Source organism: Pyricularia oryzae, chromosome 2 (assembly GCF_000002495.2).
Source record: "Pyricularia oryzae 70-15 chromosome 2, whole genome shotgun sequence".
NCBI classification, from domain to species: Eukaryota; Fungi; Ascomycota; class Sordariomycetes; order Magnaporthales; family Pyriculariaceae; genus Pyricularia; species Pyricularia oryzae.
Genome location: NC_017850.1, coordinates 502305 through 528284, shown reverse-complemented (window position 1 = coordinate 528284; position 25980 = coordinate 502305). Strand labels below are relative to the sequence as shown.

The following is a 25980-nucleotide window of genomic DNA, read 5'->3' as shown; positions in this document are numbered from 1 at the left end:
GCCCTCAACTTCTGTGAGGCCCGGATCACTTGGCGCTCCTTCCAGAGTGGAGTTACCTGAAAGTGGAGCGGCGAAGGCGGCGCGGTCCAGCTACAAAAATTATAATGGGCCCATTGAACTGCAGTCACCACTCACTGGACCGTTGTCGCAAACTTTGGTAATTGCAGTTAGCACCTGCAGGATAATATCCGCGAGCAAGCAGTTGTTTTTGTTGTTTAATATTCGTTGTTGCGTTTCGTGTTTTCGAAAAACACTTTACCAGTTGTTCCACTATCAGCAATGGGAAGATAGCTCGATAAAGCAACAACCTACTTACCTACGTACTACCAACCTACCTATACCTTCCCTACCTTGTCTCGGTCTATCTAGCCTTGATCTCATATCAATTGAGATATAGCGCCGGATTTTACAATGTTCATACTGGTACGTACATCGGGCCTGGGACACCGCAACCGGGGAACGTGAACTGTCAACAGGGAGAGGGATACAAAAATATAAACCTAAATGAATGGGCTGTGTGTCTGACCGAAAAAAAAAATCGATAAAAAAACCAATCGGACCAGACCAAGATTGCGGACTTGGTCCAAATCAAGCCGGCTCAGTTCGCCAAACTGAGCATCGATGCCATAGAAGACAATTTAAACGAGAAATACTGCAACAAAGTGAGAAGAGCAACCCAACTAATATCTTTGGCTCCTGCCTATCTGGTGAGATCTGAGCGGCTAAGGTTACCCAAACACGCAAAACGTACTCTAGGTTATTCAAAAAGTGGGACTCTGCATTTGCATGTACGATCTGTTATGGGCCTCCGAGGGTCTCATAGGTCATGGTGACGGTCTCGTGAATGTCAACGGTGAGCACCCGAGTCTACCTTCCAGCTAGCTAACCAGCGCGGGTGCCGACATTAGCCACTGACAATGTTGACTTTGAACGACAAGTCGAGTGCCGATTGGTCATCTTCAGGCCATTTAAGGGAGAGGTTCTGTTCGGAAGGATAAGTCGATGTGTTAAAGATGGCATACACTGTTCGTATTGCTCCCGATGTACTCCTGTTCAGACCACTAGACGAAGCAGCTGTATACGTGCTGACCCCGACCATCCAGTGCGCACCGACTTCTTTGATGACATATTTGTCCCCTTTGACGAGCTGCCCGAGGGAGCAACGTTGTAAGTGACGTCGAGCCCCAACCTAACGCCCCATACCTCTCTAACTGCGCTGTTCTGTTGACATCATGAGCCGATAGCGACCATGACCAGTCTCTCTGGGTATGGCATGTGGAGGACCAAGAAATGTACTATGACATCCACGAAATGGTCCGATTTCGCGTAAGCTCCGAGGAGTGGCAAGACCAAACTCCCACAAAACCTATCGAGGGCAGTGAGCTTCCGGAGAAGAAGCCCCCTTACCGTATCACGGGTACCATGAAGGAAGAGGGCCTGGGTGTATGCCTTTGGTGGGGCGATGATGGTGGTGGCGTGGTGGAGGAAGAGAAAGTTGAAAATGGCGATATGGAGGTAGATGAATAACTGCGCCGGCTGCTGTGTGTGGAATCGAAGATGTGAACCAGTTTTTTTCAAGCCCTCATGTATCACGCGCCAAGTCTTTCCAGCAGCCTGTCCTCCACGTCATCAAGAACTGAGTAGTGCTCGATGACAGCAAGGTTCTCGGCCTCGGCCAGGAACTGCTTGTCCGGATCGACACCTGGTCCGAACATCTGAGGGGCTTGAGGACCCATCTGGCCCATCTGCTGAGCCATTTGGTTGGCGGCTGATAGACGAGGCTTGTATCAACAACTAAATACGCTGACTTCGAGCAACATATTGAGTAGATGAAGGAGGCTAAACAAAGAAAGCAAACTCACCATTGTCGCTGCCTAGCAGAAAGTTGAAAACAAACTGAAGGCCAAAGATACACAGAAAGTACCAGCTGATACTAGACATCCATCGCGGATCCATATCACGAGTCGCAACACCAGCCTGGAGCATACTCTTGAACTTGACGGTCAACGGGAACGGTAGTTTCACTGTTTTTTAAGGTCAGCAAACCACCACGTTTGCGTCTTGAGCTTGCAAATGTATAGGTTGGCAGGTCTTACTGATGACGTAGCCGCTGAAGAAAGCATTGATCCAGCTCATGATGAGCGTGTTGGGGACTATCATGGCCATGTTGTTCTTCATCATGCCCATCATGCCCTCCATGGCATTAGGATCCGTCATGGGGTTCGGGGGCGCCTGGCCACGGCTCTCGGGGGCCTTGAGAAAGGCACCGGACTCGTAGGCCGAGGACAGCGTGTCACGGCGCGTATTGAAGGACCGCTTAGACAGCACATGGTAGTTGCTGCGCACGTTGATGCCGTGTAGCAGAGACCGCTGCTCACGCATCGCCTTGGCGTCGACCTTTTTGGGCGCGACGGCCATCAGAACTGCCGCATAGTGCCGGAGCATGCCGGTGAGAATCTACAATGCGCGGTAGGCTTTGTCAGCGTGTGCAAACTCCTGGAGGGAAAAGAAGAAGTGCCGGTACAAGCTCACCATAACGACTGTGATGGGGCCCAGTATCCAGTAGCTATGATAGTCCTGTCAGCTTGAGACCAATACTGCCTGCGACATGAGAGCGCTGGAGGCACTTTGGGAAAGCGATGCACGTACAACAACTGGGGATCCCTATGGATCGTTTGAACAGGAACTTGCGCGGCCATTGTCAGGCTTTTCTATTTTGTCCCTAAGCTGTGCAGCAGTATAGATGCGGGGCACAAGTTATGTTCTGCTCAGAGTGTTGTATCAACGAGGCGGAGGAAGAGGTCGCCGTCAAAAGCAATAGACTCTAGATCTAGCATGCACGCCACGGGAATGGGCGTGGGTGAACGTTGCGATTAAGGTGCTCGAGTGGATCCCGCAGATAGAATATCGTTTTAGGCAGTACGGTGCCCCCCTTTACAGCGGTATGAGCGCCTAGCCCCGCCAGTCACTAAGCAGGGCTACCCTGTACTAAAGGTTATACAGATTGCGAATAGGCCTAATTACCAGGAACGGTAGGCAAAGCTTACTCCAATCCGACCACGTGTTCGAGGTTTCGACAGCAAACCAAAGGACAAAACCATCTTCCACTCGCGACATCCAAAATTATAACATCAACAACCCAAAACAAAAACCAACTTTCTTGTACACAATGGCGGCTCAAGAGAAGATATCGGTCTATAATGCAGCTGGTGAGCACATACTGCCTTGTTTCCTTTACAATTACTTCATCTTCGACTTGGCAAGTTCGTCCTCCTTGTTTGCCTATGCTGACTGCCAACGTACGTACGCACTTTCAAGACCTCAAGAACACATCCGATGATGCCATACCCAATTACCTCAACTCGCTCAAGTTCAAGCAGTCACACACGCTCACGGATGTGCGCCTGACGCTTGGCTATTCGGCCTTTGCCATATCGGCCGCCTGTTTCTTCTGGGACTACAAGTTGGGATTTGACAGCACCAAGTACTACACGGCCGCCGCCGTCGCTCTATATGCCATCTTGAATGGCGCTCTCACCCTCTGGTCTTTCTTTGTCGAGAAGAACATCGTCTACGTTGGCACAGCGCCAAGCGGAGAAAAGGTTCGTTCCTTGGTCTCGAGCATATCACCAACCTGGATTTGTACAAAGCGTCGTGGCCACTACTAACACGCCAGCTGTCACTCAGATCACCATAGCGTCTAGCGTCAACAAGTACGACCCTACCTACAGGCTTGCCATCACAACAGTCCCCAAGGGCGCTTCCAAGGGCCAGAGCATCGAGGTCTCTCGCCCTTTTGCCGAGTGGTTTGACTCAGTTGGTCACTTCATCGCTGCACCTTTCCAGACGATGCTGGCTACTTCAGTGCCGGCGATAGCCAAGGTGGATTCCAAAAGGCTTGCCAACATCCCCGCCGCTCAGGCAGAGACCTCGGCACCCAAGGAAGATGGTTACAGTGCCGAGATGTTGGACGCTATTTTGTCCTCGTCCGGATCAGCTACAGGTGCAGACACCACCGGCTCAGTATCAGCCAAGAAGGGTGGAAAGCGCCGCAAGGCTTGAAAATATCAAATTTCAAGTTAAACTAGGGAGACTCGGTAGCATGGAATTTTGTACACTAGACTGGTGTTTTCATCACGTAGGCCGGGATTGGTTCCAGAATTGGGTGATCTATTGAAGTTTTGCTGCTACATTATTGCCAACAGGGGTTCCTGCAAGCCTTGGAGTGTTTACCATAATCTTTCTTCAGGCCGCGAGCTTCGCCCAGCTGCTCCGCGCACTCATGGCTGATTGTCGAACTTCCCTGACTGGGTCGCCACAGGCAGTAGCTAGGACACGAGAAATCTGAGCCTTGTACTGGCGCAGGAGCTGCTCATCTATCTTCTCTGCCACCTCCTGGAGCAGTTGTAAACTGAGCCTTCGACAGAGGGCCGGATTGCCAGGATTCACCGTAAGTGCAGCCGCATCAGTCGGCGTTGCCTGTTGATCATGAGACTGTTCCAAGCCCGAGGTCACCATCGATATGGCTCCTGCTACAACGGCCTTTAGTTGATCCTTTACAGCATCGGACTTGTTGGCTAGGATTTGCCGAAGAACTTGAAGAGCCGCCTCGACATCAGCCAATCGTTTGGGCGATGACACACTAGCAATTAGTATCCGCGTTATTCGATCTGTGTCCTCCGCGTATACTGTAAATTCCATGTGTTTCAGAACATGGACTACGGCGATGGCGTTGACAACTCCTTGAGGCCTGTCTTGCGTTATGGGGAACGACTGCTCTAGTTTCGGCTTCAACACGGAGATGTAAACCCACTGCTCAGACAGGGGCCTCAGAATCGCGTGGTTTTGCACACTCAGTTGGCTTTTGGCGGCCAGTAGCCCTTCCAGGCGTGGAGCCATTTGCTTCCCATGCTCACCGAGCGCTGCTGGAAGGGATGCGAGGATCTTCACTAGACCTTCTACGTCCCTGTCACGCCTTGCCACCGCTCCAGCAGCGAATCCCAGAGCTCTTGCGTATTGCTCTATTCGCATGCCGGCGTGTGTTGCCGAAGCCTCTGCCAGGCTGTTTTCGAGCATTTGACGCAGCGCATTGACGGTTTGCTTCCATACATCCCGCTGCGGTCCAGCAGCTGTGGCCTTTGGCAGCCATTTATTCGCCAACAAGGTCACAAAGCGGTCGCGAACCTTTTGTGTCCTGACAGGGAAACTGTCTGCAGTTGATATGTCGGCCAGAATGTGCTGGGTGAGGGATTCAGATGCGAACTGGGTATGTTAGGACCGGATACACGATTAAATGGTTCACGCTGGGGCAGAACTTACTATTGAAGCCATGGGGATTGGGCGCAAGCCCTGTGCAACTCCAAGAGACAGAACATTGGTTCGCCCGTCGTTTCTGTCGCTCAAGTACGTCCCACGTGCTCCTATATGTGACTGGAATAGTCCATACACCTCATTGGTGAGCGACAAGGCCTCCTGTTCCACCTCCTCTAGGTCACGAACGACAAATGTGGCAATATCACCAAGCTGGTGAAGGTAAACGTCCTGAAGATCCACATCCCGGATGCTGGCACTCGAACCGAGTCCGGCATTGCCTAGAGGTGTCTCTGTAGCCGGAGCCGTCTGTAGGCTGAAGTCTAGCCCCAGTCCTGGAGGACCTTGCGCCCCCATCTCCGATCTTGTTGCTCTCTGGTAAAGGACTGATGTCAAATAAAGCGCACATTCGAGGTAGCCGCGGAAAATATCACTGTTGCCACCCGCGTACTCGACTGGCCTATCATTGTGAGGCTTCGCTGCGGCTTGTACGGTACTTGCAGGTTGTCCAGTGACTGCAAATTCAGGGTGGCATCTGATAAAGTCAGATGTGCAAACTCTCCAGTCGGAATTGATTGTGCTCAGCCTCGTATGAGCAGGCTTGGGTCTGCAAGTGTCTCTGAAGTGCAAAAGAGCACTGAAAATGCCGGACAGCGTGATGTTGGACACCTCGAAAGGCACGGTATTGTCGAGGAAGCAAAACAGAAGTCGCAAGACAGAGCTGCTGTAGAGATACAAATGCTGGAATTGATCACCCAGCTTTGGTATCTCTGAACAGCCAATGTACGATAGTCTTAGGATCAATGTCTTTAGCATTGTAAGCGAGTTTCTGGTTGGAGGTCTACCCCAGACGCGATCCTTGATCGTCGACAAAGCTCTCTGGAGCAACAATCCATACCCTGCAGTGTATACTTGGACAATCTTCCTCAGTGATGTCACTACGATGTCTGCCAGGTCTTTGCGGGCCCCGCTGTCCGGGGAAGAGGTGAGCTGAAAGATGTTGATAACCCGGTCAGAGATCATAAAGCAGACTTGCTCGCACTGCGCCTCGTCACACAAGAGAGTCTGGTTTCCAGTCTCTCCTTGACTGACTTGACAGACGAGAGCTGCAAACCCCTGCACCACCTCTTTGAGGATTGTAACATTGTCGGCATCTGGTGATTCTTTGTTGTTCTCCCTCCAGAACCGATTGAAAATTGCATGGAATGGCTCCCGAATTTGTGAGTCGAGCTTGGAAACGTTCTGCAGTTGGTCCAGGGAGGAGTTTATCTTGGCAGCATCCATGACTTGCGAGCGGGCATCCAGAAGTTCCCTGACGAAGCCTATCAGCGCTGTGGCATGCTCGGTCGTACGAGGCTCTCGCAGGTTCTTGTTTATAGCCTCAGTGACACCAGGGAGAAGGAGTGCAAACGGTCTAGCGTGCACCTCCATGATGCTTCTGAGGAGGAGCCCGGCAGGTCTGGTATAGCTCGGATTTGCCAAATCATCCAAGGAGTCACTTAGGACCATATCCACGAATGACGATAGTGCGCTCACTTCGCGTGTTGTCTCCTGGTGCTCGGCCAGAGGGATTTTTGCCAGCCTCAGAGATGTAGTGCGCATGACATCCAGAGTGCAATCTATGGACTCTTTGATTTCGCCATTTCGAACCTCGTATTTGAGAGACGTCCACAGCTGCCCAGTATATGGTCCTATACTCTGAGAAGGGAGGGCATACTGGTCAAGGCATTCCTTGAGTGTTCTCAATATGTCCGTCTTGTAAAGTATTACGGGTCAGTTAACAGTTGGCAACACAGCCATGGAGGTTCATGACCACATACCTTGACAGGAATTGTAATAGCATCTCCCTGGTCAAGCTTCTGAAGCAGGAAAGGGAAGCTCAATCGGGCTAGCTTGTGGCTGGATGCAAAGCATGATCTAATTGAGCTCTTCAGGTCATCAACTGTGACACCGCTTGGAGTTGCCGTGCTCCTTAAGGATATAGGGAAATAGGCTGAGAATGTCTTGAAGATCTCATCATGCACGTCTGCTGAGAAATCGAACAATTGCACAAGGCTCCGGATTGATTTGAACCACTGTAACAGGCAGTTTGGATCCCGTTCATGACCGCAAAGCTGCAGGAGATCGATGGCGAACCCTCCAGAGGTCCCATAGACGTGTTGCAACTGACTGGATACGGCCTCGTTCTCCAGTAGGCTCTGGATGAACTTGTATATCTCCAGGCGAGTTTGAGGTGTCTGCAAGCGAAAGTCATCTCGCATTGAGACGATGCTCTGGATGATATTGTCGCCCATTTCCGGTTTGAAGGCCTTCATGATGGCCAACTGCTGGAGAGCTTTGGTAGCCGCCATGATCCCAGCCTTGTGGTCAATGCTGTAGAGTCTCCCAAAGAACGTGATAAGGAGGTTGACTTGGAAAGGAGCGTGGTTAGCATCGTCTGGGCAAAGCCTCTATTGCCTGCTAAGATTCAGGCTCATGTCATGTTTTACTCACCTTGATCAGTCCTCAACAAGTTCTTCTCCAGCAACACCAATGTGTCCGCCAAATACTCCAGAGCTATATGAGGGAAGGATGACAGATATTAGTACTGCCGTTCACGCATTGACGACGCATCATGCTTATTTTTCTTCTTGGAAATGTACCTTTGGATCTTGTAATGACGCTCACGTCAGGCTCTGGTCCTTCAGCATTATCAGCTTGAGACTCTGATCCTGACAACGCGGCAGGCATCCATGGATCAATAGACTGGACCCAATTCAATATCGCTGTGCTCTTGACAGAAGCATTCTTGATGACTTCAGTATTTTTTTGTTAGTTACCACTGTCATCAAGACTAAGCGCACTAGGGACCACTTACCTTCTGCTGTTCTGGCAGTAACATCTTGCCTAGTGGCCGCTTCGTCTGCCAAGACGTACTGGAGAGCCAGCCCCTTGAAATCCGCCATTTCCGGCCTCCAGAGGAAACAAGCTCAGATTAACAGCCTGGATCTTCCAGTAGGGTTGTTGACGTGCTTCCTGGATTCGGCAAATACACCTTCATGCAAGCAGATGTACGTAGGCGGCCGGTAGCGACTATGTTTACCTACCTAGTTCAGTACACAAGATAACCTATAAATATAGAATACTAGGTAAATTGGTAGACAATGTACCTGGATAGGGAGATCTCTTGCAGCTGTTGTCTGGCCAATGAGCCAATAGAGTTCCTTCGTGGCAGTAGGGTACCCAAGACGACTCAGCCTGGCCGTGCCCTCGCGAGGGGCAACGGTCACTGTATTATATTTCTGCAGTGCTACCAGAAAACCGGCACTGTGGTGAAACAAGTCAGGTCTGTCTGTCGATTGCACAAGAAACGTTGTACAATATTCGGCACCCTTAGACGTCGAAAAGGGGCAATATTTGGTGCTGACTGAAAGTATTTAATCCCACTGGCATCCAATGCATCATGTCAGTGAAGTGACTTTCATATGGCCGAGCAGCACCGTTGGCCCAAATGGCGTCCCGCTATCGGCTTCCGTCTACGCCTCCCGGACCTGGCGCCGACAGGGTTCCAGGGTCGCAACTCTCCATACAACGCAGCATGACGTCGATTTTTTTGGCGGGCGGTGAAGGGATAAAAGCCACTGATAAGCCTGAAACGGGCGCGGGGTGAAGAAAAAGTAGGAGGGGTTGGATTTTCTGCCACTTTTGCCAGGGCCAGAGGGAAATGATTTTAGCGATGGAAAAAAGAAAGAAAGATGCCAAGGGGAATCGCGTGTCAAGGGACCGCGCCCAACGTCCAGAGAGGTACCTTGGGTTGCAGATTACCTAAAAAAAAAAAAAAAAAAAAAAAGAGTTAAGACCCTGGAATTAGCCGCCTTCTCGCGGGGTGCATGAAAAAAACACTTCCGGGACTGTTCCAAAAGGGAAGAGTCATAATTAGAAGCTTTGCAAATAGAAATCATTCCTACCACAAGACTTGATCCAGGATTTGTCAAATTACCTACACGTGCAGCAAAAAGTAGACGGGAAAAGGTAAACCTCAAGCCCCCGATCAAACCGAAATTTGTGGGATGTAACTCCTGTTATATCTGCCCCATCAAGTAAATCTCGCCATATCCAGAAGGCTGATCAACCACCAGACGGACACAGAGAGACATCCACGTCGTTCCTTTTCTGGCAAATACCAAGCATCCGCAGGGTAGTACGATTGCGGCTTAGCCCTGCTTCTCGGTTTGGAATTCCGACCATTACTTCTGCATCTGCAGACATGGATTCCACTACGGAGGTACCCAAAACCTGCAAGGTTGTTACAGCAGAGACCGTTGCAAAAAGTCTCCTGGAGGAGGTTAGGTCGCAAAAGGGGACAGATTCGAAACCTTATCTGGCCGCCTTCCTAGCCAACGACGACCCTGCCGCTCTTCAGTATGCCCAATGGTCTAAGAAGACGTGTGAAGAAAAGTGCGTGCTCTCCTTTTACTCCTGCTGTGATTCAAAGTCTCGCCCCGGGACAAGTATTGACAGACTAGCTGGTGGAACAGTGGGTTTGAATTCGACCTGCGACAGGTTGGAAAGGATGCGCTGGAGGAGGATATCATCGCTGCCAATGAGGATGCCAAGGTAGACGGTATCATTGTTTACTACCCGATCTTTCCCGGCAACCCCACGCACGACAAGTACATTCAGGAGACAGTGGCTCTTGAGAAGGACGTGGAGGGCTTGTGCCACAAGCACCTATACAACATGTACCACAACGTCAGATTTCTTGACCCTCCCACCAACTCTAAGAAGTCAATCCTGCCCTGTACGCCCCTGGCAGTCGTCAAGATACTTGAGCACCTGCAGATCTACAACTCGATCCTGCCGTACGGGAACCGTCTGTACGGCAAGACCGTCACCGTCATCAACCGCTCAGAGGTTAACGGCCGTCCACTGGCAGCCCTTCTGGCGAACGACGGTGCCAAGGTCTACTCTGTAGACGTCACCGGCGTGCAGCTGTTCACCCGCGGGCAGGGTATTCGGCAGCCACGTCACCAAGTCCTCGACAAGGAGGATTGGGGACTCAAGGAGTGCATCCCACTCAGCGATGTCATTATTGGAGGCGTCCCCGTCGCTGAGTTCAAGATCCCGGTCGAACTCATACGTGAGGGTGCTGTCTGCATCAACTTCTCTTCCTTCAGAAATTTTGACGGGCCCGCGGTGAAGGAGAAGGCATCGATATACGTCCCGTCCGTGGGCAAGGTCACGATTGCTGTGCTCTTGCGGAACCTAGTAGTAGGTACTCCTGTATATTTTCGTAAAGAGATATGTTCTCAGAGTAAATGCTAACTACGGGGTCAGCGGCTCATTGCCAACCGGAATCCAGGGATTGAAGCGGCAGCAGCAAAGTCATAGTTGAGTGCGAATGACAAGGTACGACAACATGAGGCAAGTAAGGCCCAGTAGAAAACAAAACTTGAATGTGGAAAATCACCAATCATGTAGTGAGTTTGAGAGCCACCCGGATAGAGATACGACATGAGGTCTGTACCGTGTTACAAGAAGAAGGGACTAGAAAGACGATGATAAAAGACTCATCGACGTATGCCATATCAGCCGAAAAAATGGTAGCTTGAACGAGCATCTTTACAGAAAACTGATATATGGTTGATGTGATGTTGCTCCCATGAGAGAATATTGCTAGATATGCTGGCAATAGCTATCGTGATTTGGGAAATTTATTCTTTTATATGTGGCTGATGGCGTGCGAAATATGGCCCCGTAAGCATGTTCGAATGCTTGTTTTCTGTAAACACTTGTGAAATGATTCGCCCAGGGAGAGATCAGAATTGAGGACATAGGGGCCTAGGCGGCAGATAGTAGATCAGGGTCTTGGTCTGGAGAGGGCTGCGATATCTAAGCCAGGGTTCTATGGAAATACATGAAAATACAGCCAGGGTGGTTACATATACTAATGAGCTGTAGTGTAGTGAAAACTTGTCTTGACGGGGCGAGGGCTATGTATAGTCAACCGTTTGTCGTCCCACTATCCTCTACCAAAGCATTTCCATAGGAGAGACGCAAGGCTCCCTTCGGAGGGAAGCCGCACTGGTTCGCTAGTTGCACTTCGAATTGATGCAACCTACCTAGTGTTATGTATGTATTATATTGGTCTTCAAAATGTTAATTATGAAACATACGGAGTACGCTATAATGGAAGCTGCATATCTGCGTCAGGCAGTCCAAGAACACCTTAACACGCAATTTCCATAGACTCGAGGACAAATTGGTTAAGATTTTCTCTTTTTTTTTTTTTTTTTTTTTTTTTTTTCCCTGGCTCCGTTGACCGGTATCTACAGCACTCTAAGATGCTAAAGGAATTTCCTACGAGGTATGTAGTAGATCGCCGAATCGCCAGCATGAGAAATATGATGTGGTTGCACCGAAGGAGGCAACTTGTCGTCGTAAGTTACCAAGTCGCAGTGAAGCTCAGACAGAACATACGAAGTAGATGTTTAAGACATCGAACGAAGTAATTACTGCGTACAATGAATAGTATACAGTGCGTATTTGTATCCGTCAGTACTTGCCACAGTGGGCCACCAGCGGCAGCGCCATTCGTCGCGTCTCCACCAGAAAATTCACCGCCTACCCCACTCTGCGCTGGCGCCGCCATTTTCGAGAAACTCCGGCATGCTTCTCTGTTTTCGCAAGGCCGTCCTGTATTAACTTTTGTTCATATTTCGGCGCCGTGCCCTGGCGAATTTATCAGTCAACATGGTATGCAACTCACTGCCCTTCCAGATCTGTACTGCCGTCAATCCGAAACTAATCGAGGTTTTCCCTAAAAACAGCCTCAGAACGAGTACATCGAGAGGTGGCGCAAGCAGCATGGGTCAGTATCTATCTACTCGAACGAAGAGGATCAATCGAGGAATGGAATCGCATAACTGACTCCTCGTTGCCCTGGAACACAGTCAACGCTTGGACCATGAGGAGCGCGCGCGCAAGAAGGCCGCCCGTGAGGAGGGTCACGGCAAGTCGGCCAAGGCACAGAACTTGCGGGGTCTGAAGGCGAAGCTTTTCGCCCAAGAGCGTCGCAAGGAGAAGATTCGCATGAAGAAGGCCATCAAGCAGCACGAAGAGCGCAATGTAAAGGGTGCCGCAGCCGACAAGGACCCCACGAACCCTGTTCCGGCCTATCTCCTCGATCGCAATACCCCCAACACATCCAAGGCGTACGTACAGACTAGGAGCACATGTACTTTGCAAAAGAGTCGAATACCCCACGTCTCTGTCTCGTATACATCTGCTAAAAACCATTCGGGGATTCAGGCTGTCGTCTTCCATCAAGCAAGCGCGTGCAGAAAAGGCCGCCAAGTTCTCAGTTCCAATCCCGAAGGTCCGTGGTATCAGTGAAGAGGAGCTCTTCAAGGTGGTCCATACAGGAAAGTCCAAGAGGAAATCGTGGAAGCGTATGGTCACAAAGCCCACGTTCGTGGGACAGAACTTTACAAGGAGGTGGGTACAATCTTATCGGAGCGGCTTCGCAGGCAGCCGGCGACAACCGGACTGACAGAATGACCATAGGAATCCAAAGTACGAGCGCTTCATCAGGCCTATGGGTCTGCGTTACAAAAAGGCTCATGTTACACACCCTGAGGTGAGAATTATATCGAAAGCGCCTAAGTAGACTTGTGTCACGAGCTAACAAATATGTAGCTCAACGTTACCGTCCATCTTCCTATCCTTGGAGGTACAGTGCCATCACATTCAATCACGAAGCCCGTTTTATTTCTGGATGCTGACCTCCGTTACAGTAAAGAAAAACCCGTCAAATCCGTTATAGTACGCTTCTTCCACTTTTTGATGGTTTTGATTTCATCCGCGGTGAGCTGTGGCCGTATACGTTGGGAACTTACTGACAAGCATTTAGCACTCAACTTGGTGTCCTCTCAAAAGGAACAGTGATCGAGGTTAACGTGTCGGAGCTTGGTATTATGGCTGGAAACAAGGTTGCCTGGGGAAGATACGCCCAGGTCACCAATTCGCCGTAAGTACAATGTCCCATCTTCGTCTCAAAGAGTTGAACCTGACCATTTCACAGGGAAAACGATGGTTGCGTCAACGCGGTTCTCCTTGTTTAAGCGGAATCGATTCACTGCCACCGCTCTTCTGAATTCTGTGGGATTAGGCAATTGGTAGAACGAGAGATGCGACTCTACAAGCGAGTTCGAAAAAAAAATAGCCGCCGGGTTTATACGAGGGATTCAGCCTCCTGGCTCGCAGTTGTTTCCACGATGAAAGGCAGCTGGGATTGGAGTCAGTTTGGACTTTTATTAGATGACGACCACTTCACATTGGACATGGCTGTCGAATCGCAGATTTTAAAGAGGGCTGACTGCTGCAAAAAGCTAAAAGGTCGCAGCCTCTGGGAGAGGGCCAGGCCATTGGGGGCATTTACTAGATTCATGACATTGCTCACAAAGCCTTGGGATGCGGAATACACTAGTCTAGTGCTAGATCTAGACTAGAACCAGTCTAGTCTACAAGTATTTGATTCATGAAGATGAGACTGAAAAGCTTAGCCTCGTCTCTGGTGAGGGCTTCTCAAAGTTACTATCAATGGCAGAAAGTGTTGCCAATTAACGGTCTTTGACGTTTCCTGCATTTAACTGAGCAAATTGCCGTCTTTTTAAAGATACTGACTCAGTGCTTTTTACTTGGGCTGGCAGGTACCTTAGCTTAGGTCAATGCCCGGAATGAAAAAACGGAACCCCGAGCAGCCATGTGACAGTCACATGCAAAAGAATCTGATGCACTATCTGGGGAATTTTGTGGGGCACCCCTGTTCTGCAAAGCAACGTGGATTGATTGATTCCTTGAGTACCGCGGTGCGGCACTTGCGCCCGCCAACCTCGGGCCAAAACTGATGTAAGAGAGACCTTTGAGCCGTCTAGTCTCATCTCATTGACGGGCGAACCACGCGGTCCAACCCCCAGCTGGATCATCCAGATTTAGATTTGACTGCATTGCTGCAATTGACAAGGGCTTAATTTTTCTCTTTTGCGACCAGAAGCGCACTTTGGCAGAGATCGCCGCCGATTTTCTTGTATTAGTTTTGTTCTGGGAATTTCTTCGTAGTCTTGGTTTTGGGTAGTTTACTTGTATCGGCCGTTTGCCTCTTGAACTGTCGCCAGGCATTCTCCGCGATAGAAAAAAAAAACAGCATCCAGCGCCCCCAATACTTTTACAGGCGACGGGATCAGTATATTGAACGGGCGGAACCAATCCCCAACAGAGAAGCTTCGAGGCCAACCCCGTGCACCATGGCTGCCGCTATCCAAAGCCTCCAGGTTCGTACCTCACTTCAGCAAGGCCAGAGATCAATAAATTTGGTGCCAGACCTTTACTGATCCACGTCACCATCAGGCCTCTCTGGAGCGGGTCATCCTAAACCCTCGTTACCATGACCTCCTCGCCGTCGTCAAGGGCGCACGCAATGGTGCCGTCTATGGCACCAAAGTTCGCTTCCCACACGCGCTGGTGTACGTGCGACGCGGCCCTTCTTGCTCTCGCCGGCAATTCCCTCCAGAGCAGCCCAACCAGTGAAATTGCTAACGGGGAAAGCGGATTGCGTCGGTGGACAGGATGATATTACTCTTTCGATCAGGGACGTAAGTGTCACCCACTTGGAAACATACATCTCAGCCGGACTTCCTCTACCCCCCCCCCCCCCCCCCCCCCCCTTTTTTTTCATATTTTTTTTGTTTGGCCCGTACACTGTTTCTTGCCTAAAACAAAAGATATAAAAAAAAGATTGGAAAGAAATGGTTTCATTCCCGGGAGCTGATCATGACGAACCTGTTTCACGCGTCCAACCAGATTACGGGAGAAGCTCTGGCTCGTGTTCCGCGCAACGCGAACGCACGCCCGTAACTTAGCCAAGTTTGTCACGATTTACAAGTTCACCTGCTTCCTGCTGAAGCACTACGGACCCACGCCAGGCAAGGAGGGTGAGTTACGTCCGCCTCGATGGACCTTTCCCCCTCTCCCGGCGTACCTGTAGAACGCTCCTAATTGACCAACCAAACGGCAGGCCCCTATGACACCTTCGTGGCCGGCATGCTCGGCGGCTACCTCGTCTTTGGAGGCCGCTCGGGCCGCACAGGCAAGATCAGCAGTGTAAACCAGCAAATCGTCGTCTACGTGTTTGCGCGCGTCGTTCTTGCTCTGGCCCGCTTGGCAGTCAAGCCTGGCTTCGGACTGCCCGTCGTCTCGGAACCTGGGAACTCTGCCGCAATCAGCTACTATGCCTGGCCCGTATTCGCTGCCACAAGCTGGGGGCTTGTCATGCACCTGTTCCGGTACCACGCCGCCGAACTTCAGCCTAGCCTGAGGAGCAGCATGACATACCTGTATCTGCAAAGCAACGAATGGGATGGCCTGAGAAACTTTCTTTGGCATAACAAATAGACAAATAACACTTGACCTGCTTCACTGGTTGAGTGATAACAGACATCACATGAATACATATAACTTGGTCCATCATCTTCTCGGCTGCAAGAATCAATGTTGCTCAATGCTACGCGTCTGCACAACCTGTTGCGACAGGGTGAAAAAAAGAAGAAAAAACCCCGTCTTCCAATCCATTGTTTGTACAAATGAACCAAGTTCATAGCCGCTACATCTCCATGACAAGCGTCGGCCAAAGTTACAACGTTCTCCTGCTTTTGATTCCAAAATCACTACAGCAAGAACCATAGCAAGCAACCCTTTGTGGGGTGCAAATAAGGGGTATATACACTCAAAAAGAGAAGGAAAAGAAGAGCAAGGAAGAGAATAAAACAAGAGTCAGGAAGAAGAAAGCCAGAACAAGATCGGCTCATGTCAGATATGGTGTTCGTATCCTGGCTTGATATGTCAAAGCTTACCAGTCCAGGAACCCGGTCATTAAGCCCACATAGCTCAGTTGCAAATGTAATGCCAGAAACAAGGTTAGAAGATGAATTATTTTCGTATTAACAAAAGAGAAGATTGGCACAGCCAGCCGTGGGCGTTGGCATTCGATAGTTGATCCGTTTGGCCGTTACTCGCCACGAGTAATTCTGCCTTGGGTCGACATCGTGATGCGGAAACAGGTTAAAGAACAGGCGTCCCTCGAGATTAATGCCTCTGGCTGTGATCGATCGAAATGTCTGAGGCATTTGCTTGCCGTTCCTCGGAAGTCCTTGATGGAATCGGGCTCCGGAGGGCTCTCCGATCGTACAGTCTTTCGAACCTGGCCGGGCGACCAAACGGCCGCGCGTGGCTTTTGCTCACAAGCTAACGATATCCATTGGCTCTCGGCTGCTCATATTGAACCCCGGTCATTGTGTCGGGCGGTCCAGGCATTCCATTGTTCAGAGACCTCAAAGGCGGGAGTTCTTGCCTGAGAGAAGTCGCGCGGCCATACCCGTCGCCTCCGTTCTGCGACGATAGATTTGGCAGACCACCAACACCATGGTGTGAATTTGACGCAGTCGCGAGCTCATTTCTTAATTGTGTGTTTTCGCCACGAAGTGCCATCACGTCCCGCCTCATGGCTTCGAGCTCCTGGTGGAGGCTACCATTGGTCTGATGCAGGCTGCGAAGCGTGTCTGCCTGTCTCTTGTGTTCGGCAATGGCTAGAATCATGGTCAGCAACAATGTTCCTTCGCTGGACTGTGCGTTCAATCGCTAGCACAAGGCATACCTTTTGTCAATATCTCCCATTTTGATGCTTTAGAACCACGTTCCTGTGGCATGAGATCACGGAGCTCCTCAAATAGCTCCTTCATCTCGGTTCGCCGCTTGCGTTCCGCAAGCTTGTGGCTCCGTCGCAGTTCTGGTGTCCGGCTGTACGGCTGCGAGCCTGGAGCTAGACCGGCTGCATCGCCTTGGAGCTCACCAATCTGCTTGTGCTGTAGTGTATGGTGGTGGACGACTGGATACTCATTGGAAAAGCGCTCCGATTGGTGGAGGCCGTCATCCAGGTGGCGTTGGCCAGGCGGCAGTCGTGACTCTGTAGTAAATTGGCTACTCGCCAGTGACTCTGCAACGCTGCTTCTGCGCGAATCAACCAAGCTTTGACTGGCAGAAGGCAATCTTTGAATCTCTTCCTCTGGAAACGCCCATGCTTGTCCTTTGGTTGGCTCGGCGGCCCGTGCTATGTTGCCCGTCGCCGGTCCAGTAATCGCTGGGGCCGTACGAGCGATTTTGGGGTGGAGGTCTGGTGTCCTGTCGTTGCTCGGTTGATATCCGTTGGAGATTCTGTGAATCGATAAGCTATCAAGGTGCGCGGGGCGAGGATTCCGTTGCTGCAATAGGGTATTCTGTATGGACGTTGTAGACGGGTTGTGACTTGTGTAGGGCGAGTTGCCTAGCCTCATGTCCCCTATGCCTTGATTCAAGATTCTGCTGTCCACGCTTTCCCTGCGAGAAACGGGTTGGTCGAGATGCTCGCCATTCCAATGGTTGCCGTTTGGAGCCGACTCGAGGGATTGTGGGCGTTCATGTCTACGGTGGTCGATGCTTACTGGGGTGGTAGGCGAGACCATGGATGCAACACTCATGTTGCTTGTCGAGGGAGAAACGAGGGGCTGTGGCATCAAGTTTGTAGACGTACTGATGGGGGACGGCGATGGAGTGTTGCTGTTTGTGTGGGCGGATGGCGGCGCGCCTGTCGAGTCGCGGGGGGTTAACATGCCTACGCCAAGGCAAGATGTTGTTGAATTGTCTGACAGCCAGCGCCGTTAGTCAAGAGAGAGGTGGGAAAACAGAGAGGGATTCCACTTACGTTTACTATCCGTGCTCGAATAGTATGCAGAATCCCGTTTTTCCTCGGGTCGATTGAGGACGCCAGCGAGGCCTGCTGGCAGCTTCTGAGTAGCTGGTCGCTGATCCATCTCTGTCATTTTCATGGACCTGTCTGTTCGAATTGTGAAGCAGGCTCATGTGATTGATGAAGGGCCGACGGGTATTGATTGCGTTGGCCTAAATTTCATGAGCTGAAAAAGGATGGAGCCTCGAGTTTCATTCCTTGAGTTCCCTTCAAGCTTCAATTCTCCTCTTTTCTGTGTACCAAACAGCTGGTCGTATGTACTGGCAACCGCCGGTAACGTCTCGCGGGCCTCAAACTCTCGCAATTGCCAGGCTGTACAAGGCAAGGCGCCCGCAATGCCAGTGGTGGTAAGGTTGGCGTGCGCAAAGGTTCCGATCAAGTGCTTGACTACCTTGGGGAGCGGCCAAGAGGGTGGGTGGCGGCAAACCGACTATGGAGAGGGCGGCCTATGCGCGTGATTGTGGGGAAAATCAAGAGTGAATGGCGCAGGTTGCCGCAAGCAAGAAAGCGGATTGTGGGCTCTGCTTATACTTTGGGGGAGACTATCGCAGGGAGCATGCGACAAAAAATCGACCGGCTCGATCTGAAAATCACTGTCGGCACACCGAGAAACACCACTAATAGGCAGCCTGGGTGGGTAATAAAACAAATAAGAAGAAGAAGAGGACAAAGTCAAGAACCGACAACGACAGAGGTCGAGAGAAGATAATGAATACCAAAGGGCCGGAGGGGTACACACGACGGGCCGCGGAGTCAGGGTACCAGGGGAGGTAGGGGAGGTAGGTTAGGAAGGTAAGTTAGGTCGGCTGGTAGGTAAGGTAGTTAGGCAAGGTAGGTTAGGTCAGGTAGGTTAGGTTAGTTAGGTTAGGTTAGGTAAGGCAGGTAAGTAGGTAGGTGGTAGAAGTAGGTGTGGTAGGCCGCGACTGTCTAGGTCTAGGTTCAGATCGAGGCCGGGAAGGTGGTACAAGGTCAATTGCTCTAAGCGACAAACAAAGAGACAAAGAAATCGAGGCCCGCAACAGGGTCAATTGTCAGATTGAGTTGATGACGGCGCGCCTTTTGCCCATCTCTTAACACAGTTCCTGTATGGACTACGTGGCTGGCGCAGTCCAATCGAGGTTTAGAGTGATCTGCATCGGACCAGACTCTAAATGTACATACTGTAGACAGTGGTGGAGGAGAGGGGGGAGTTTGGAGGTAGAGAATTGGGACTTTAGTATAGGTTCCTCAGGTAATTGATTGACTGGAGTGACTGGATGGGCGGGAAGAGAACGGGTGCGGTGCGGGCACGGAAGCGGGCAAATGCATGGTGCTTGAGAACGTGGGTGTGGGTCCTGCTAGAGACAAGGCAGAACGGCAGTGGACAGGGGTCCACCTGGCTTTCCCGTTTCCCTGAGAAGATGTGGTGCGTGCGTTTCGTTGCGCGTGCTCCATACTACCTACCGTAGGCGGTAGCTTGGTAGGTAGTTAGGTAGGTAGGTAGGTAGTACTATGTACGTCGCCTTGCTGGATACGGTAATTGGCACGAGAGGTGAAGAAAAGAACAAAGAATGAGAAGGAAAATACCAGGCAGTAAGCGTTGCGTCCTTCGCGCATACATATTTCGCAGATGATCATTACATTTGACTGGGAAATAGCAAATGTACATTCATCAAAGTGAATCGCTACTTTGGGTACCTAGCTCACCTCGGATTAAGCCATTGTACCTTGGTTGCTTGTCCAAAGTACTGTAGAGCCAGGTACCGGATCCTGGGATTACCAGAACCCGACAGGGCGATCCCTTCCTCAAACGACCGAGGAACATTAAACCACCACGTTTTCTGGGCTTCCAACTGCTGCCAAGATCAAATGGAGTGGCTTTCGAGGGCGGGCTGAGGTGGAATTCCAGACGAAAAGCCGGGGCTGATGGGCAGAAATCCTTGCGCCTAGCTACTGTACGGTATCTCATCACCTTGTACGGTAGGTACAGTACTTTCTGTGGAGTACAGTACGTACTGTTCACTGAGAGTATAACAGTGTCGAATACTGTATGTCACGGTCGCAAGATTTCCGGGCGCATTGCAAAGTTGTTCGGTACCTACACCTAAAACTAATTAAGGCCTTTACGTGGTCGGTCATTGAGGTACCCTCCCACATGCAGCTGCCAATTACAACACTGAACTTTGGCGGTATGTCAGCTAAAGGTAGGTACCTAGCTATTTAGACCGGGGCTCCTTCATGCGCTCCAGGACATAGCAGAACGGTCAACATTTCCGCACCAAGTTCACCGTATAGGGTATAAGGGTTAATTACTGTAAGAATCAATCAGTTTATAGTTGTATTTCATTTTTATTAGTTGAGGATCTCTCGCTGATCCCTCGAGAACTTTTGCATGGCACTGCTACGTAGTACTGCGGAATATACAATGGTACCATTGAATGTGGATGCGAATGCTGATTTTGCGTGTTTGTGTTACTTCCTTCTTCCCGTCCCCTTCTTCACGGCCAATCAATTCGGGTTTATCTGATCCATTTACCTTTATGTAACTGCAATACCACGTAATTAGGTATAGCTGTGGCCCATGTGGGTCTAGAAGCTCTCCTCCCACCAAGAGAGGGCAAAGATCCGAGATCTTTGTTTGCCATGCCGCAAGCTTCGCGTGACTAAGGCATCTGATCTTGCCGGTCTAATAATTAGGTAGTTATACATAGTATAATAGCTAGGCAGGTACCTCGTACATCAAGACCACAAGCAGCATGGGGAGGGGGACCTTCCCACGGTACGTTCTAGGTATGCCTCCCCCTGGCAGGACAGTGTATACGCTACTGGAAGTTACTGTGCCTGAACCCTTGGCTTTGACATGGATGCAAGCGGCTATGATTCCCCTGTCCAGGGTATTTGCTCGGGGAGGCTTTTTTTTTCTCCCTCTTCTCTATCCCACTCTCTCTCTCTTCTTTTTTCCCCCCATTATTGTTTTTTTATTCTCCCCTTTGACTGCGGCTAGATGCCACGCGATTCAAAACTCTCCGTTCGATAGACTCCCAGTTTTGGTAGCGTGGCCATGCACCATTAGTTGCAGCTTAACAAGCAGCATACCAATTCCTTAGTTCATCTAGTTACCTTGGCACACACATTATGTACCTGGGTACTATGTTATCTTACAGGATTGACTTTTACTATTGCCTGCATAAGCCGTGCAGCGCTTCGGCCCATCAAACACACAATAAGGAAGATCTCTGCGCAAGACTTTGGTCCGTGGATTTTGATGACGAGGGTCGCGCCGAGGTCAACGTCCTTTTCTGTAGCTCTCTCGTACGATGAAAAAAGCAACAAGGGCCAACGCTTTACCTATGTAGTCAATAACCCCTTTGACAGCCTGGTAAATTACATGGCATGGCCCATTAAATCGCGCTGCAATCTCCCGCACCAGACCCCTCCCGTTGCTGAACAAAGTTGTATTGGTGCTGCCGCCTCGCAAGCCAAGCTTGCCAAGGTCCCTAGGGACCACCTGGGTAGATGGTACCCCTACGGCTACCATATGTACGTGCTTCGTAAAGTAGGTACCTACCTAGCTAGGTATATGTACTTACTGTAGGTTACTTCGTACTTTCTACCTTGAGACTGTTGCCCTTGTGGCTCGGACATAGTATCGAGCAATCAACACCCTACCAACTACTTATGAAGTAACCAATGGCCGTAACGCCCAACGGTCCGATTGAGTACTGCCATCTTTACCGATGTTCAACCTACGGAGAATATCCATTAATTATTTGGCTATGTACGCTAGCTACATTACACCCGGCGTGGATGTTGAGTAACAGTAACGAGGTAATTACTCTCAAGCAGATTCATACCCAAGGTACCTACCTTGGGTACCTACCTTGGGTACCTACCTACTTACCCCGGGCAATGTAGGCATCAACGATGTACTCCGCAACTAAGTCGAGTTCCCAAGGCGATTCGATTGTCGCCGCAGGGTGCGCCCCACGAGGTAGGTATTCAGTTCACCATGGCAACTGAGGCGCACACCGCACACTAGGTACAACGCGCACCCAAATGTGAATGATATCTACGGTACGTATCCTTTCATCGGGTATATTCGAACCAGCGCGGGACGATTACTTACGAAGTAGTTAGATGGTCGCAGGTTGCCGCCCCGTCGGGTTCTAGACTAGCCTCCCAAGCCTCGGTGCTACTGGTCAATATGATCGACCAACCACGGCAGGCTATGGCCAGTGCAGTCTAGTCTAGTTCTAGGTACTCTTTTCAAGGGACCTACCTTGATAGGCAAGGTAGTACAGGTAATTAGCGTGTTTATCCCCACGCGTTCGACGAACCCTGAACTTACGCTCGCGTCGATTTCACCTCGAGATTCGATTGCCATGCCACGGGGAGTTTGTGTGCCGTCATTTCGGGTCGCTCTGGCGTGACAACGCACGCACTGCAATAAAGGTGCCTTCCTTGCCCTGCAGCGGCTGGGATGATCTGTATCACAGCCTTCACTACAAAGACACAATCCACGGTACCCACGTACCTAAGGTAGCTAGGGACTGGTCTCTGTACGGCCGGGGCTGAATTGTTCGAATTACAGAGCTGATCAGAGCCGTGTCCATCTGTCATTTTCCTAACTAATAGCAAACGTCACGGCCGAATCTATCTCTGGTCTACCTACATGAATGGGATGAATAGCGTTCATGAGTTTCAGTGTTCCAGCTGCCCTGAGCAACGCCACATCTGCCTTCGACCTGGCTAGGTTGCAAGTCCGATCCAAGGGAGCACATTGCCGTCGATCACAAAAAAAAAAAAAAAAAAAAAAAAACGCTTGGGCGACATGAGTGTTGCCGCCGTGTCGCTTCCAGACTGGCGGTATTTAGGGGCCGCCGTACAGCTGAATATTTCAACGATGGTGGCGGGCTTACCTACTTTACTTCGCTATCTGCCTGGTTTCACTCCCCCCTCCTTTTCTTGTTACTCCGCGGCGGCTTCCGATTTCGGCGATGTCTGGGCGCCTTGTCGACGCCACGATTCGTATGGCTTCCCGTTTCCCGCCGAGAAACAAATGGACAGATGTTCGGAGCTGAGCAGATGGCTGTTGACAGAGGAGGCGCATGGGTAGGACAGTATTCACGTGATTGTCCTGGTAGTCATGGCGTTGTCCGTCACTAGCATGCAAGCAATGATAAGTTTAGAGTAGGGTCAATATATCATAGCCACCATATCGTGTTAGTTTCTGAGCCTTTGCTCTCGGGGGCTGGGATATGCGGTAACTCTGACTTAGACCAGGCCCTAGGAGACAGAAAGACAAGTTTATAGTGGCACTATGGAGTGAGGATACGTGCAACGGGCTTATTTACCACAGGACCAGCCACCTCGGTGTAATTGGTATCACTGACAGGCGCTCTGCAATTAAGCGTAGACCTGGGAAGCTGGGCCTAGAAGAAAAGTTTGAGAAATCAGTATGCCTAAATGACTGCCCACTCGACGATTCCAAGTGGAGTAATAGGCGAGGAAAGCGGGATGATGTGTTGGTTGCCAGCCGAGCCTACCTACAAACCTTACCAATGGCAATGGGCCAACATTCGGTGTTGAAGAGAAGAAAAGAAAAGGAAACCCCTGCGAGGTGAGGAAACTGTAGGGGTTGTCGAAGAGGCAGTTGAATAAATGTTGATGAACCTCGATATGGAGCCAGCTTACCCGGCCGAGAATTCATGCCGGCGGCTGGTAAATAACAATGTAGAGCGTTCCACACTGATCTATCTGCATCAAAATAGCTAGCTCACTTGGAGAATTCCGGACAACATAGCCGAAGAAAAAGAAAGAAAGAAAAGAACCGAGATAAGTCTATCAAGCTGGCTGCGATTACATGCTCAGACCAAGTAACACCATATCCGTAAAGAGTATACTCGTCAGTTGTGGCTGCCGGCAGCGAAAATCTCGGTGATTAAGATGCTGTTCGTTTAGCATCAGGAGCTGCATAAGATACTCTGAGAGAGTTTTTGTGCCAAAGCGTGCTCGAAGCAATAGGATTAACCAGGGTCTATAGATCGACGCAGTGGCAGCTGCTTACATAGTTTGCGATGAATCGGGGATGGTGGTGTTGATATCGACCTGTATATCTTGAGCTTCACTGTGGCTAGATGTAAATAGTGTTTATATCTGTACAGTACATGAGGTGACTTAGGTAAGGTAGGTACCTTGACTAACGTCGGAAGCTTGGGAAGTTGGAGGTAGCAACTGCTCCCTTAAACCGCGATGCTATTGGGTAGCGTGATCCCCGCTTTCGAGCCCACCAAATCCACCTCTCCTACGATCAGGGGGCCTGACGTGGATCCAAGTCGCGTTCTCGAATTTTTTTTTCCTTCATTAGGACATTAGGAAAAAGTCTCTGTATTTCCGCAGGCCTAACTCTTTATCATTGTATACCTTTCTTCAACCTTCAACGGCAAAGACTTCATTAAAACAGAAGAATTTAGATCGACACTTGGATCAACCCAGCACCCGGATACAAAATGTAAGTATCGGATCAGTCCGCGCGAACTGATTGATGTATTTTCTGATGCTAACTGTCAAAACAGGCACTGCTTTCGTCGAGCCGCCATGCGGGCCGTTTCAGCCCAGACAGCTAGGACCGCAATCGTTAGCAAGCGAGTCGTTCCCGTCCTTGCCGCTGTACCTGCTTCGATAGCCAGGTCGACCGCACTGCCCATTGCCCGAGCCTTTTCCGTGTCCCGGACCTTAGCCAATGTCGAAGAGAACAGTGGCAGCTCTTTGCCACGCCAAGGTGAGATTACTAGCTGCCCATATAGGACTCGGAGACACGGCGATGCCAACTTGACGCTGAACGACACGCTAATGTCTCATGTTAGAGCAACCCAATGGTATTTTTGTTCGGAACTTGGTCTTCGACGCCACCAATGAGCATCTGGCCGAGGCTTTTTCTCAGTACGGCAATGTTGTCGACGCAAAGGTGGCTCGGGATGCTCGTGGGTTGAGCAAAGGGCAAGTTCCATATTTCTGTTGTCACGGTTCTAGAGGAAACACATCTGGTTCATTGACTAACGAGACTGCTGTATGCGCTGTCACAGGTTTGGATTCATTTACTTTGAGACCCCAGAGGCGGCCCAAAAGGCGTGTGAAGAGGCCAACAATACCTTTTGGCACGGCCGACGGATAAACGTCGCTCCTCGTATCAAGGCGAGCAAACCAGGCAACAGGGATGCTATGAACCAAGAGGAGCGCACTCCTACTTCAAGTCTCTACATTGGTAACATCCCGTACGAGTCCACTGATGCGGCGCTCAACAATCTGTTCCAGGATCTGGAGGGACTCAAGGACGTGAGGATCGCTGTTGACCGCAGCACGGGATGGCCTCGCGGGTTCGCACACGCAGACTTCAAGGATGTCGAATCCGCTACGAAGGCCGTGGAGAAGGTCAAGTTGATGGAGCTGATGGGAAGGACATTGCGAGTGGACTATTCAACCCCTCGTGTCCCCAGAAATGAGAGGATGCAAACCGCGTCGGGCTCTCGGGACTCTCGGGACTCTCGGGACTCTCGTGACTCTCGGGGCTCTGGAGACTTTTGAAACTCTCGGAATTGATGTTCATTCTGGCGATTCCTCAATCGCGGGATAAATCAAAGATACTTGCGCTCTGGCAGTATCATGATTTTCTTCAAGATTGATGAGGAAACCGCGCGCCAATATCGCATGCCCAATATTGTACAAAAAAGTGTTTTTATTAGCCCTTATATGTATCCAATCAATATGTACATTAGAACATTTAGACTTGAAAACTCACCCTTGATCTCTTTTTCCAAACAATGGCCTTTGTGTACATGGCATGAACATTTATGTTGGGTGCATTTGTAGTCATG

At 50.4% G+C, this 25980-nt stretch overlaps 11 protein-coding genes across 11 annotated transcripts; 8 read left to right on the top strand and 3 right to left on the bottom strand.

Moving 5' to 3' along the window:
• Positions 1-147: 147 nt before the first annotated feature.
• On the top strand, positions 148-1875 carry MGG_10830 (DNA-directed RNA polymerase III polypeptide). The gene is made up of 6 exons (XM_003713386.1): positions 148-423; positions 564-662; positions 757-853; positions 939-1025; positions 1104-1167; positions 1245-1875. The coding sequence occupies exons 1-6, from the start codon at positions 412-414 to the stop codon at positions 1525-1527; spliced, it is 642 nt and encodes a 213-aa protein (XP_003713434.1). The 5' UTR covers positions 148-411; the 3' UTR covers positions 1528-1875.
• Positions 295-2835, bottom strand: MGG_10831 (transmembrane protein 111). The gene is made up of 5 exons (XM_003713385.1): positions 2650-2835; positions 2533-2566; positions 2097-2457; positions 1863-2024; positions 295-1768 (listed from the first exon to the last, which is right to left on the bottom strand). The coding sequence occupies exons 1-5, from the start codon at positions 2697-2699 to the stop codon at positions 1590-1592; spliced, it is 786 nt and encodes a 261-aa protein (XP_003713433.1). The 5' UTR covers positions 2700-2835; the 3' UTR covers positions 295-1589.
• Positions 2836-3041: 206 nt separating this feature from the next.
• MGG_10832 (uncharacterized protein) lies at positions 3042-4183 on the top strand. Its single transcript, XM_003713384.1, has 3 exons — positions 3042-3209; positions 3319-3602; positions 3688-4183. Exons 1-3 carry the CDS (start codon positions 3170-3172, stop codon positions 4060-4062), a joined length of 699 nt encoding a protein of 232 aa, XP_003713432.1. The 5' UTR covers positions 3042-3169; the 3' UTR covers positions 4063-4183.
• On the bottom strand, positions 4081-8825 carry MGG_10833 (uncharacterized protein). Its single transcript, XM_003713383.1, has 6 exons — positions 8168-8825; positions 7953-8105; positions 7804-7866; positions 7131-7720; positions 5320-7065; positions 4081-5262 (listed from the first exon to the last, which is right to left on the bottom strand). Exons 1-6 carry the CDS (start codon positions 8253-8255, stop codon positions 4246-4248), a joined length of 3657 nt encoding a protein of 1218 aa, XP_003713431.1. The 5' UTR covers positions 8256-8825; the 3' UTR covers positions 4081-4245.
• A 298-nt stretch (positions 8826-9123) lies between these two features.
• MGG_10834 (methylenetetrahydrofolate dehydrogenase) lies at positions 9124-10980 on the top strand. The gene is made up of 4 exons (XM_003713382.1): positions 9124-9321; positions 9429-9747; positions 9828-10560; positions 10627-10980. Exons 2-4 carry the CDS (start codon positions 9557-9559, stop codon positions 10678-10680), a joined length of 978 nt encoding a protein of 325 aa, XP_003713430.1. The 5' UTR covers positions 9124-9321; positions 9429-9556; the 3' UTR covers positions 10681-10980.
• Positions 10981-11940: 960 nt separating this feature from the next.
• On the top strand, positions 11941-13917 carry MGG_10835 (ribosome biogenesis protein nsa-2). The gene is made up of 9 exons (XM_003713381.1): positions 11941-12045; positions 12120-12160; positions 12243-12503; positions 12601-12786; positions 12856-12928; positions 12988-13021; positions 13086-13113; positions 13202-13318; positions 13373-13917. The coding sequence occupies exons 1-9, from the start codon at positions 12043-12045 to the stop codon at positions 13410-13412; spliced, it is 783 nt and encodes a 260-aa protein (XP_003713429.1). The 5' UTR covers positions 11941-12042; the 3' UTR covers positions 13413-13917.
• A 253-nt stretch (positions 13918-14170) lies between these two features.
• On the top strand, positions 14171-15816 carry MGG_14731 (peroxisomal membrane protein 4). The gene is made up of 5 exons (XM_003713380.1): positions 14171-14621; positions 14698-14813; positions 14916-14942; positions 15151-15281; positions 15365-15816. Exons 1-5 carry the CDS (start codon positions 14595-14597, stop codon positions 15739-15741), a joined length of 678 nt encoding a protein of 225 aa, XP_003713428.1. The 5' UTR covers positions 14171-14594; the 3' UTR covers positions 15742-15816.
• Positions 15713-19330, bottom strand: MGG_10837 (uncharacterized protein). The gene is made up of 3 exons (XM_003713379.1): positions 18083-19330; positions 17000-18022; positions 15713-16931 (listed from the first exon to the last, which is right to left on the bottom strand). The coding sequence occupies exons 1-3, from the start codon at positions 18204-18206 to the stop codon at positions 16591-16593; spliced, it is 1488 nt and encodes a 495-aa protein (XP_003713427.1). The 5' UTR covers positions 18207-19330; the 3' UTR covers positions 15713-16590.
• Positions 19331-19383: 53 nt separating this feature from the next.
• MGG_15525 (uncharacterized protein) lies at positions 19384-22895 on the top strand (the record flags this gene model as incomplete). The annotated part of the gene is made up of 8 exons (XM_003713378.1): positions 19384-19536; positions 19861-20086; positions 20144-20154; positions 20226-20295; positions 20826-20885; positions 21271-21646; positions 22022-22180; positions 22244-22895. The coding sequence occupies 7 exons, from the start codon at positions 19384-19386 to the stop codon at positions 22143-22145; spliced, it is 1020 nt and encodes a 339-aa protein (XP_003713426.1). The 3' UTR covers positions 22146-22180; positions 22244-22895.
• Positions 22867-23320, top strand: MGG_15524 (uncharacterized protein). Its single transcript, XM_003713377.1, has one exon. It carries the CDS (start codon positions 22938-22940, stop codon positions 23220-23222), a length of 285 nt encoding a protein of 94 aa, XP_003713425.1. The 5' UTR covers positions 22867-22937; the 3' UTR covers positions 23223-23320.
• A 1109-nt stretch (positions 23321-24429) lies between these two features.
• On the top strand, positions 24430-25927 carry MGG_11418 (nucleic acid-binding protein). The gene is made up of 4 exons (XM_003713376.1): positions 24430-24617; positions 24682-24887; positions 24973-25105; positions 25192-25927. Coding segments are annotated over exons 1-4 (840 nt in total). The 5' UTR covers positions 24430-24615; the 3' UTR covers positions 25691-25927.
• Positions 25928-25980: the final 53 nt, after the last annotated feature.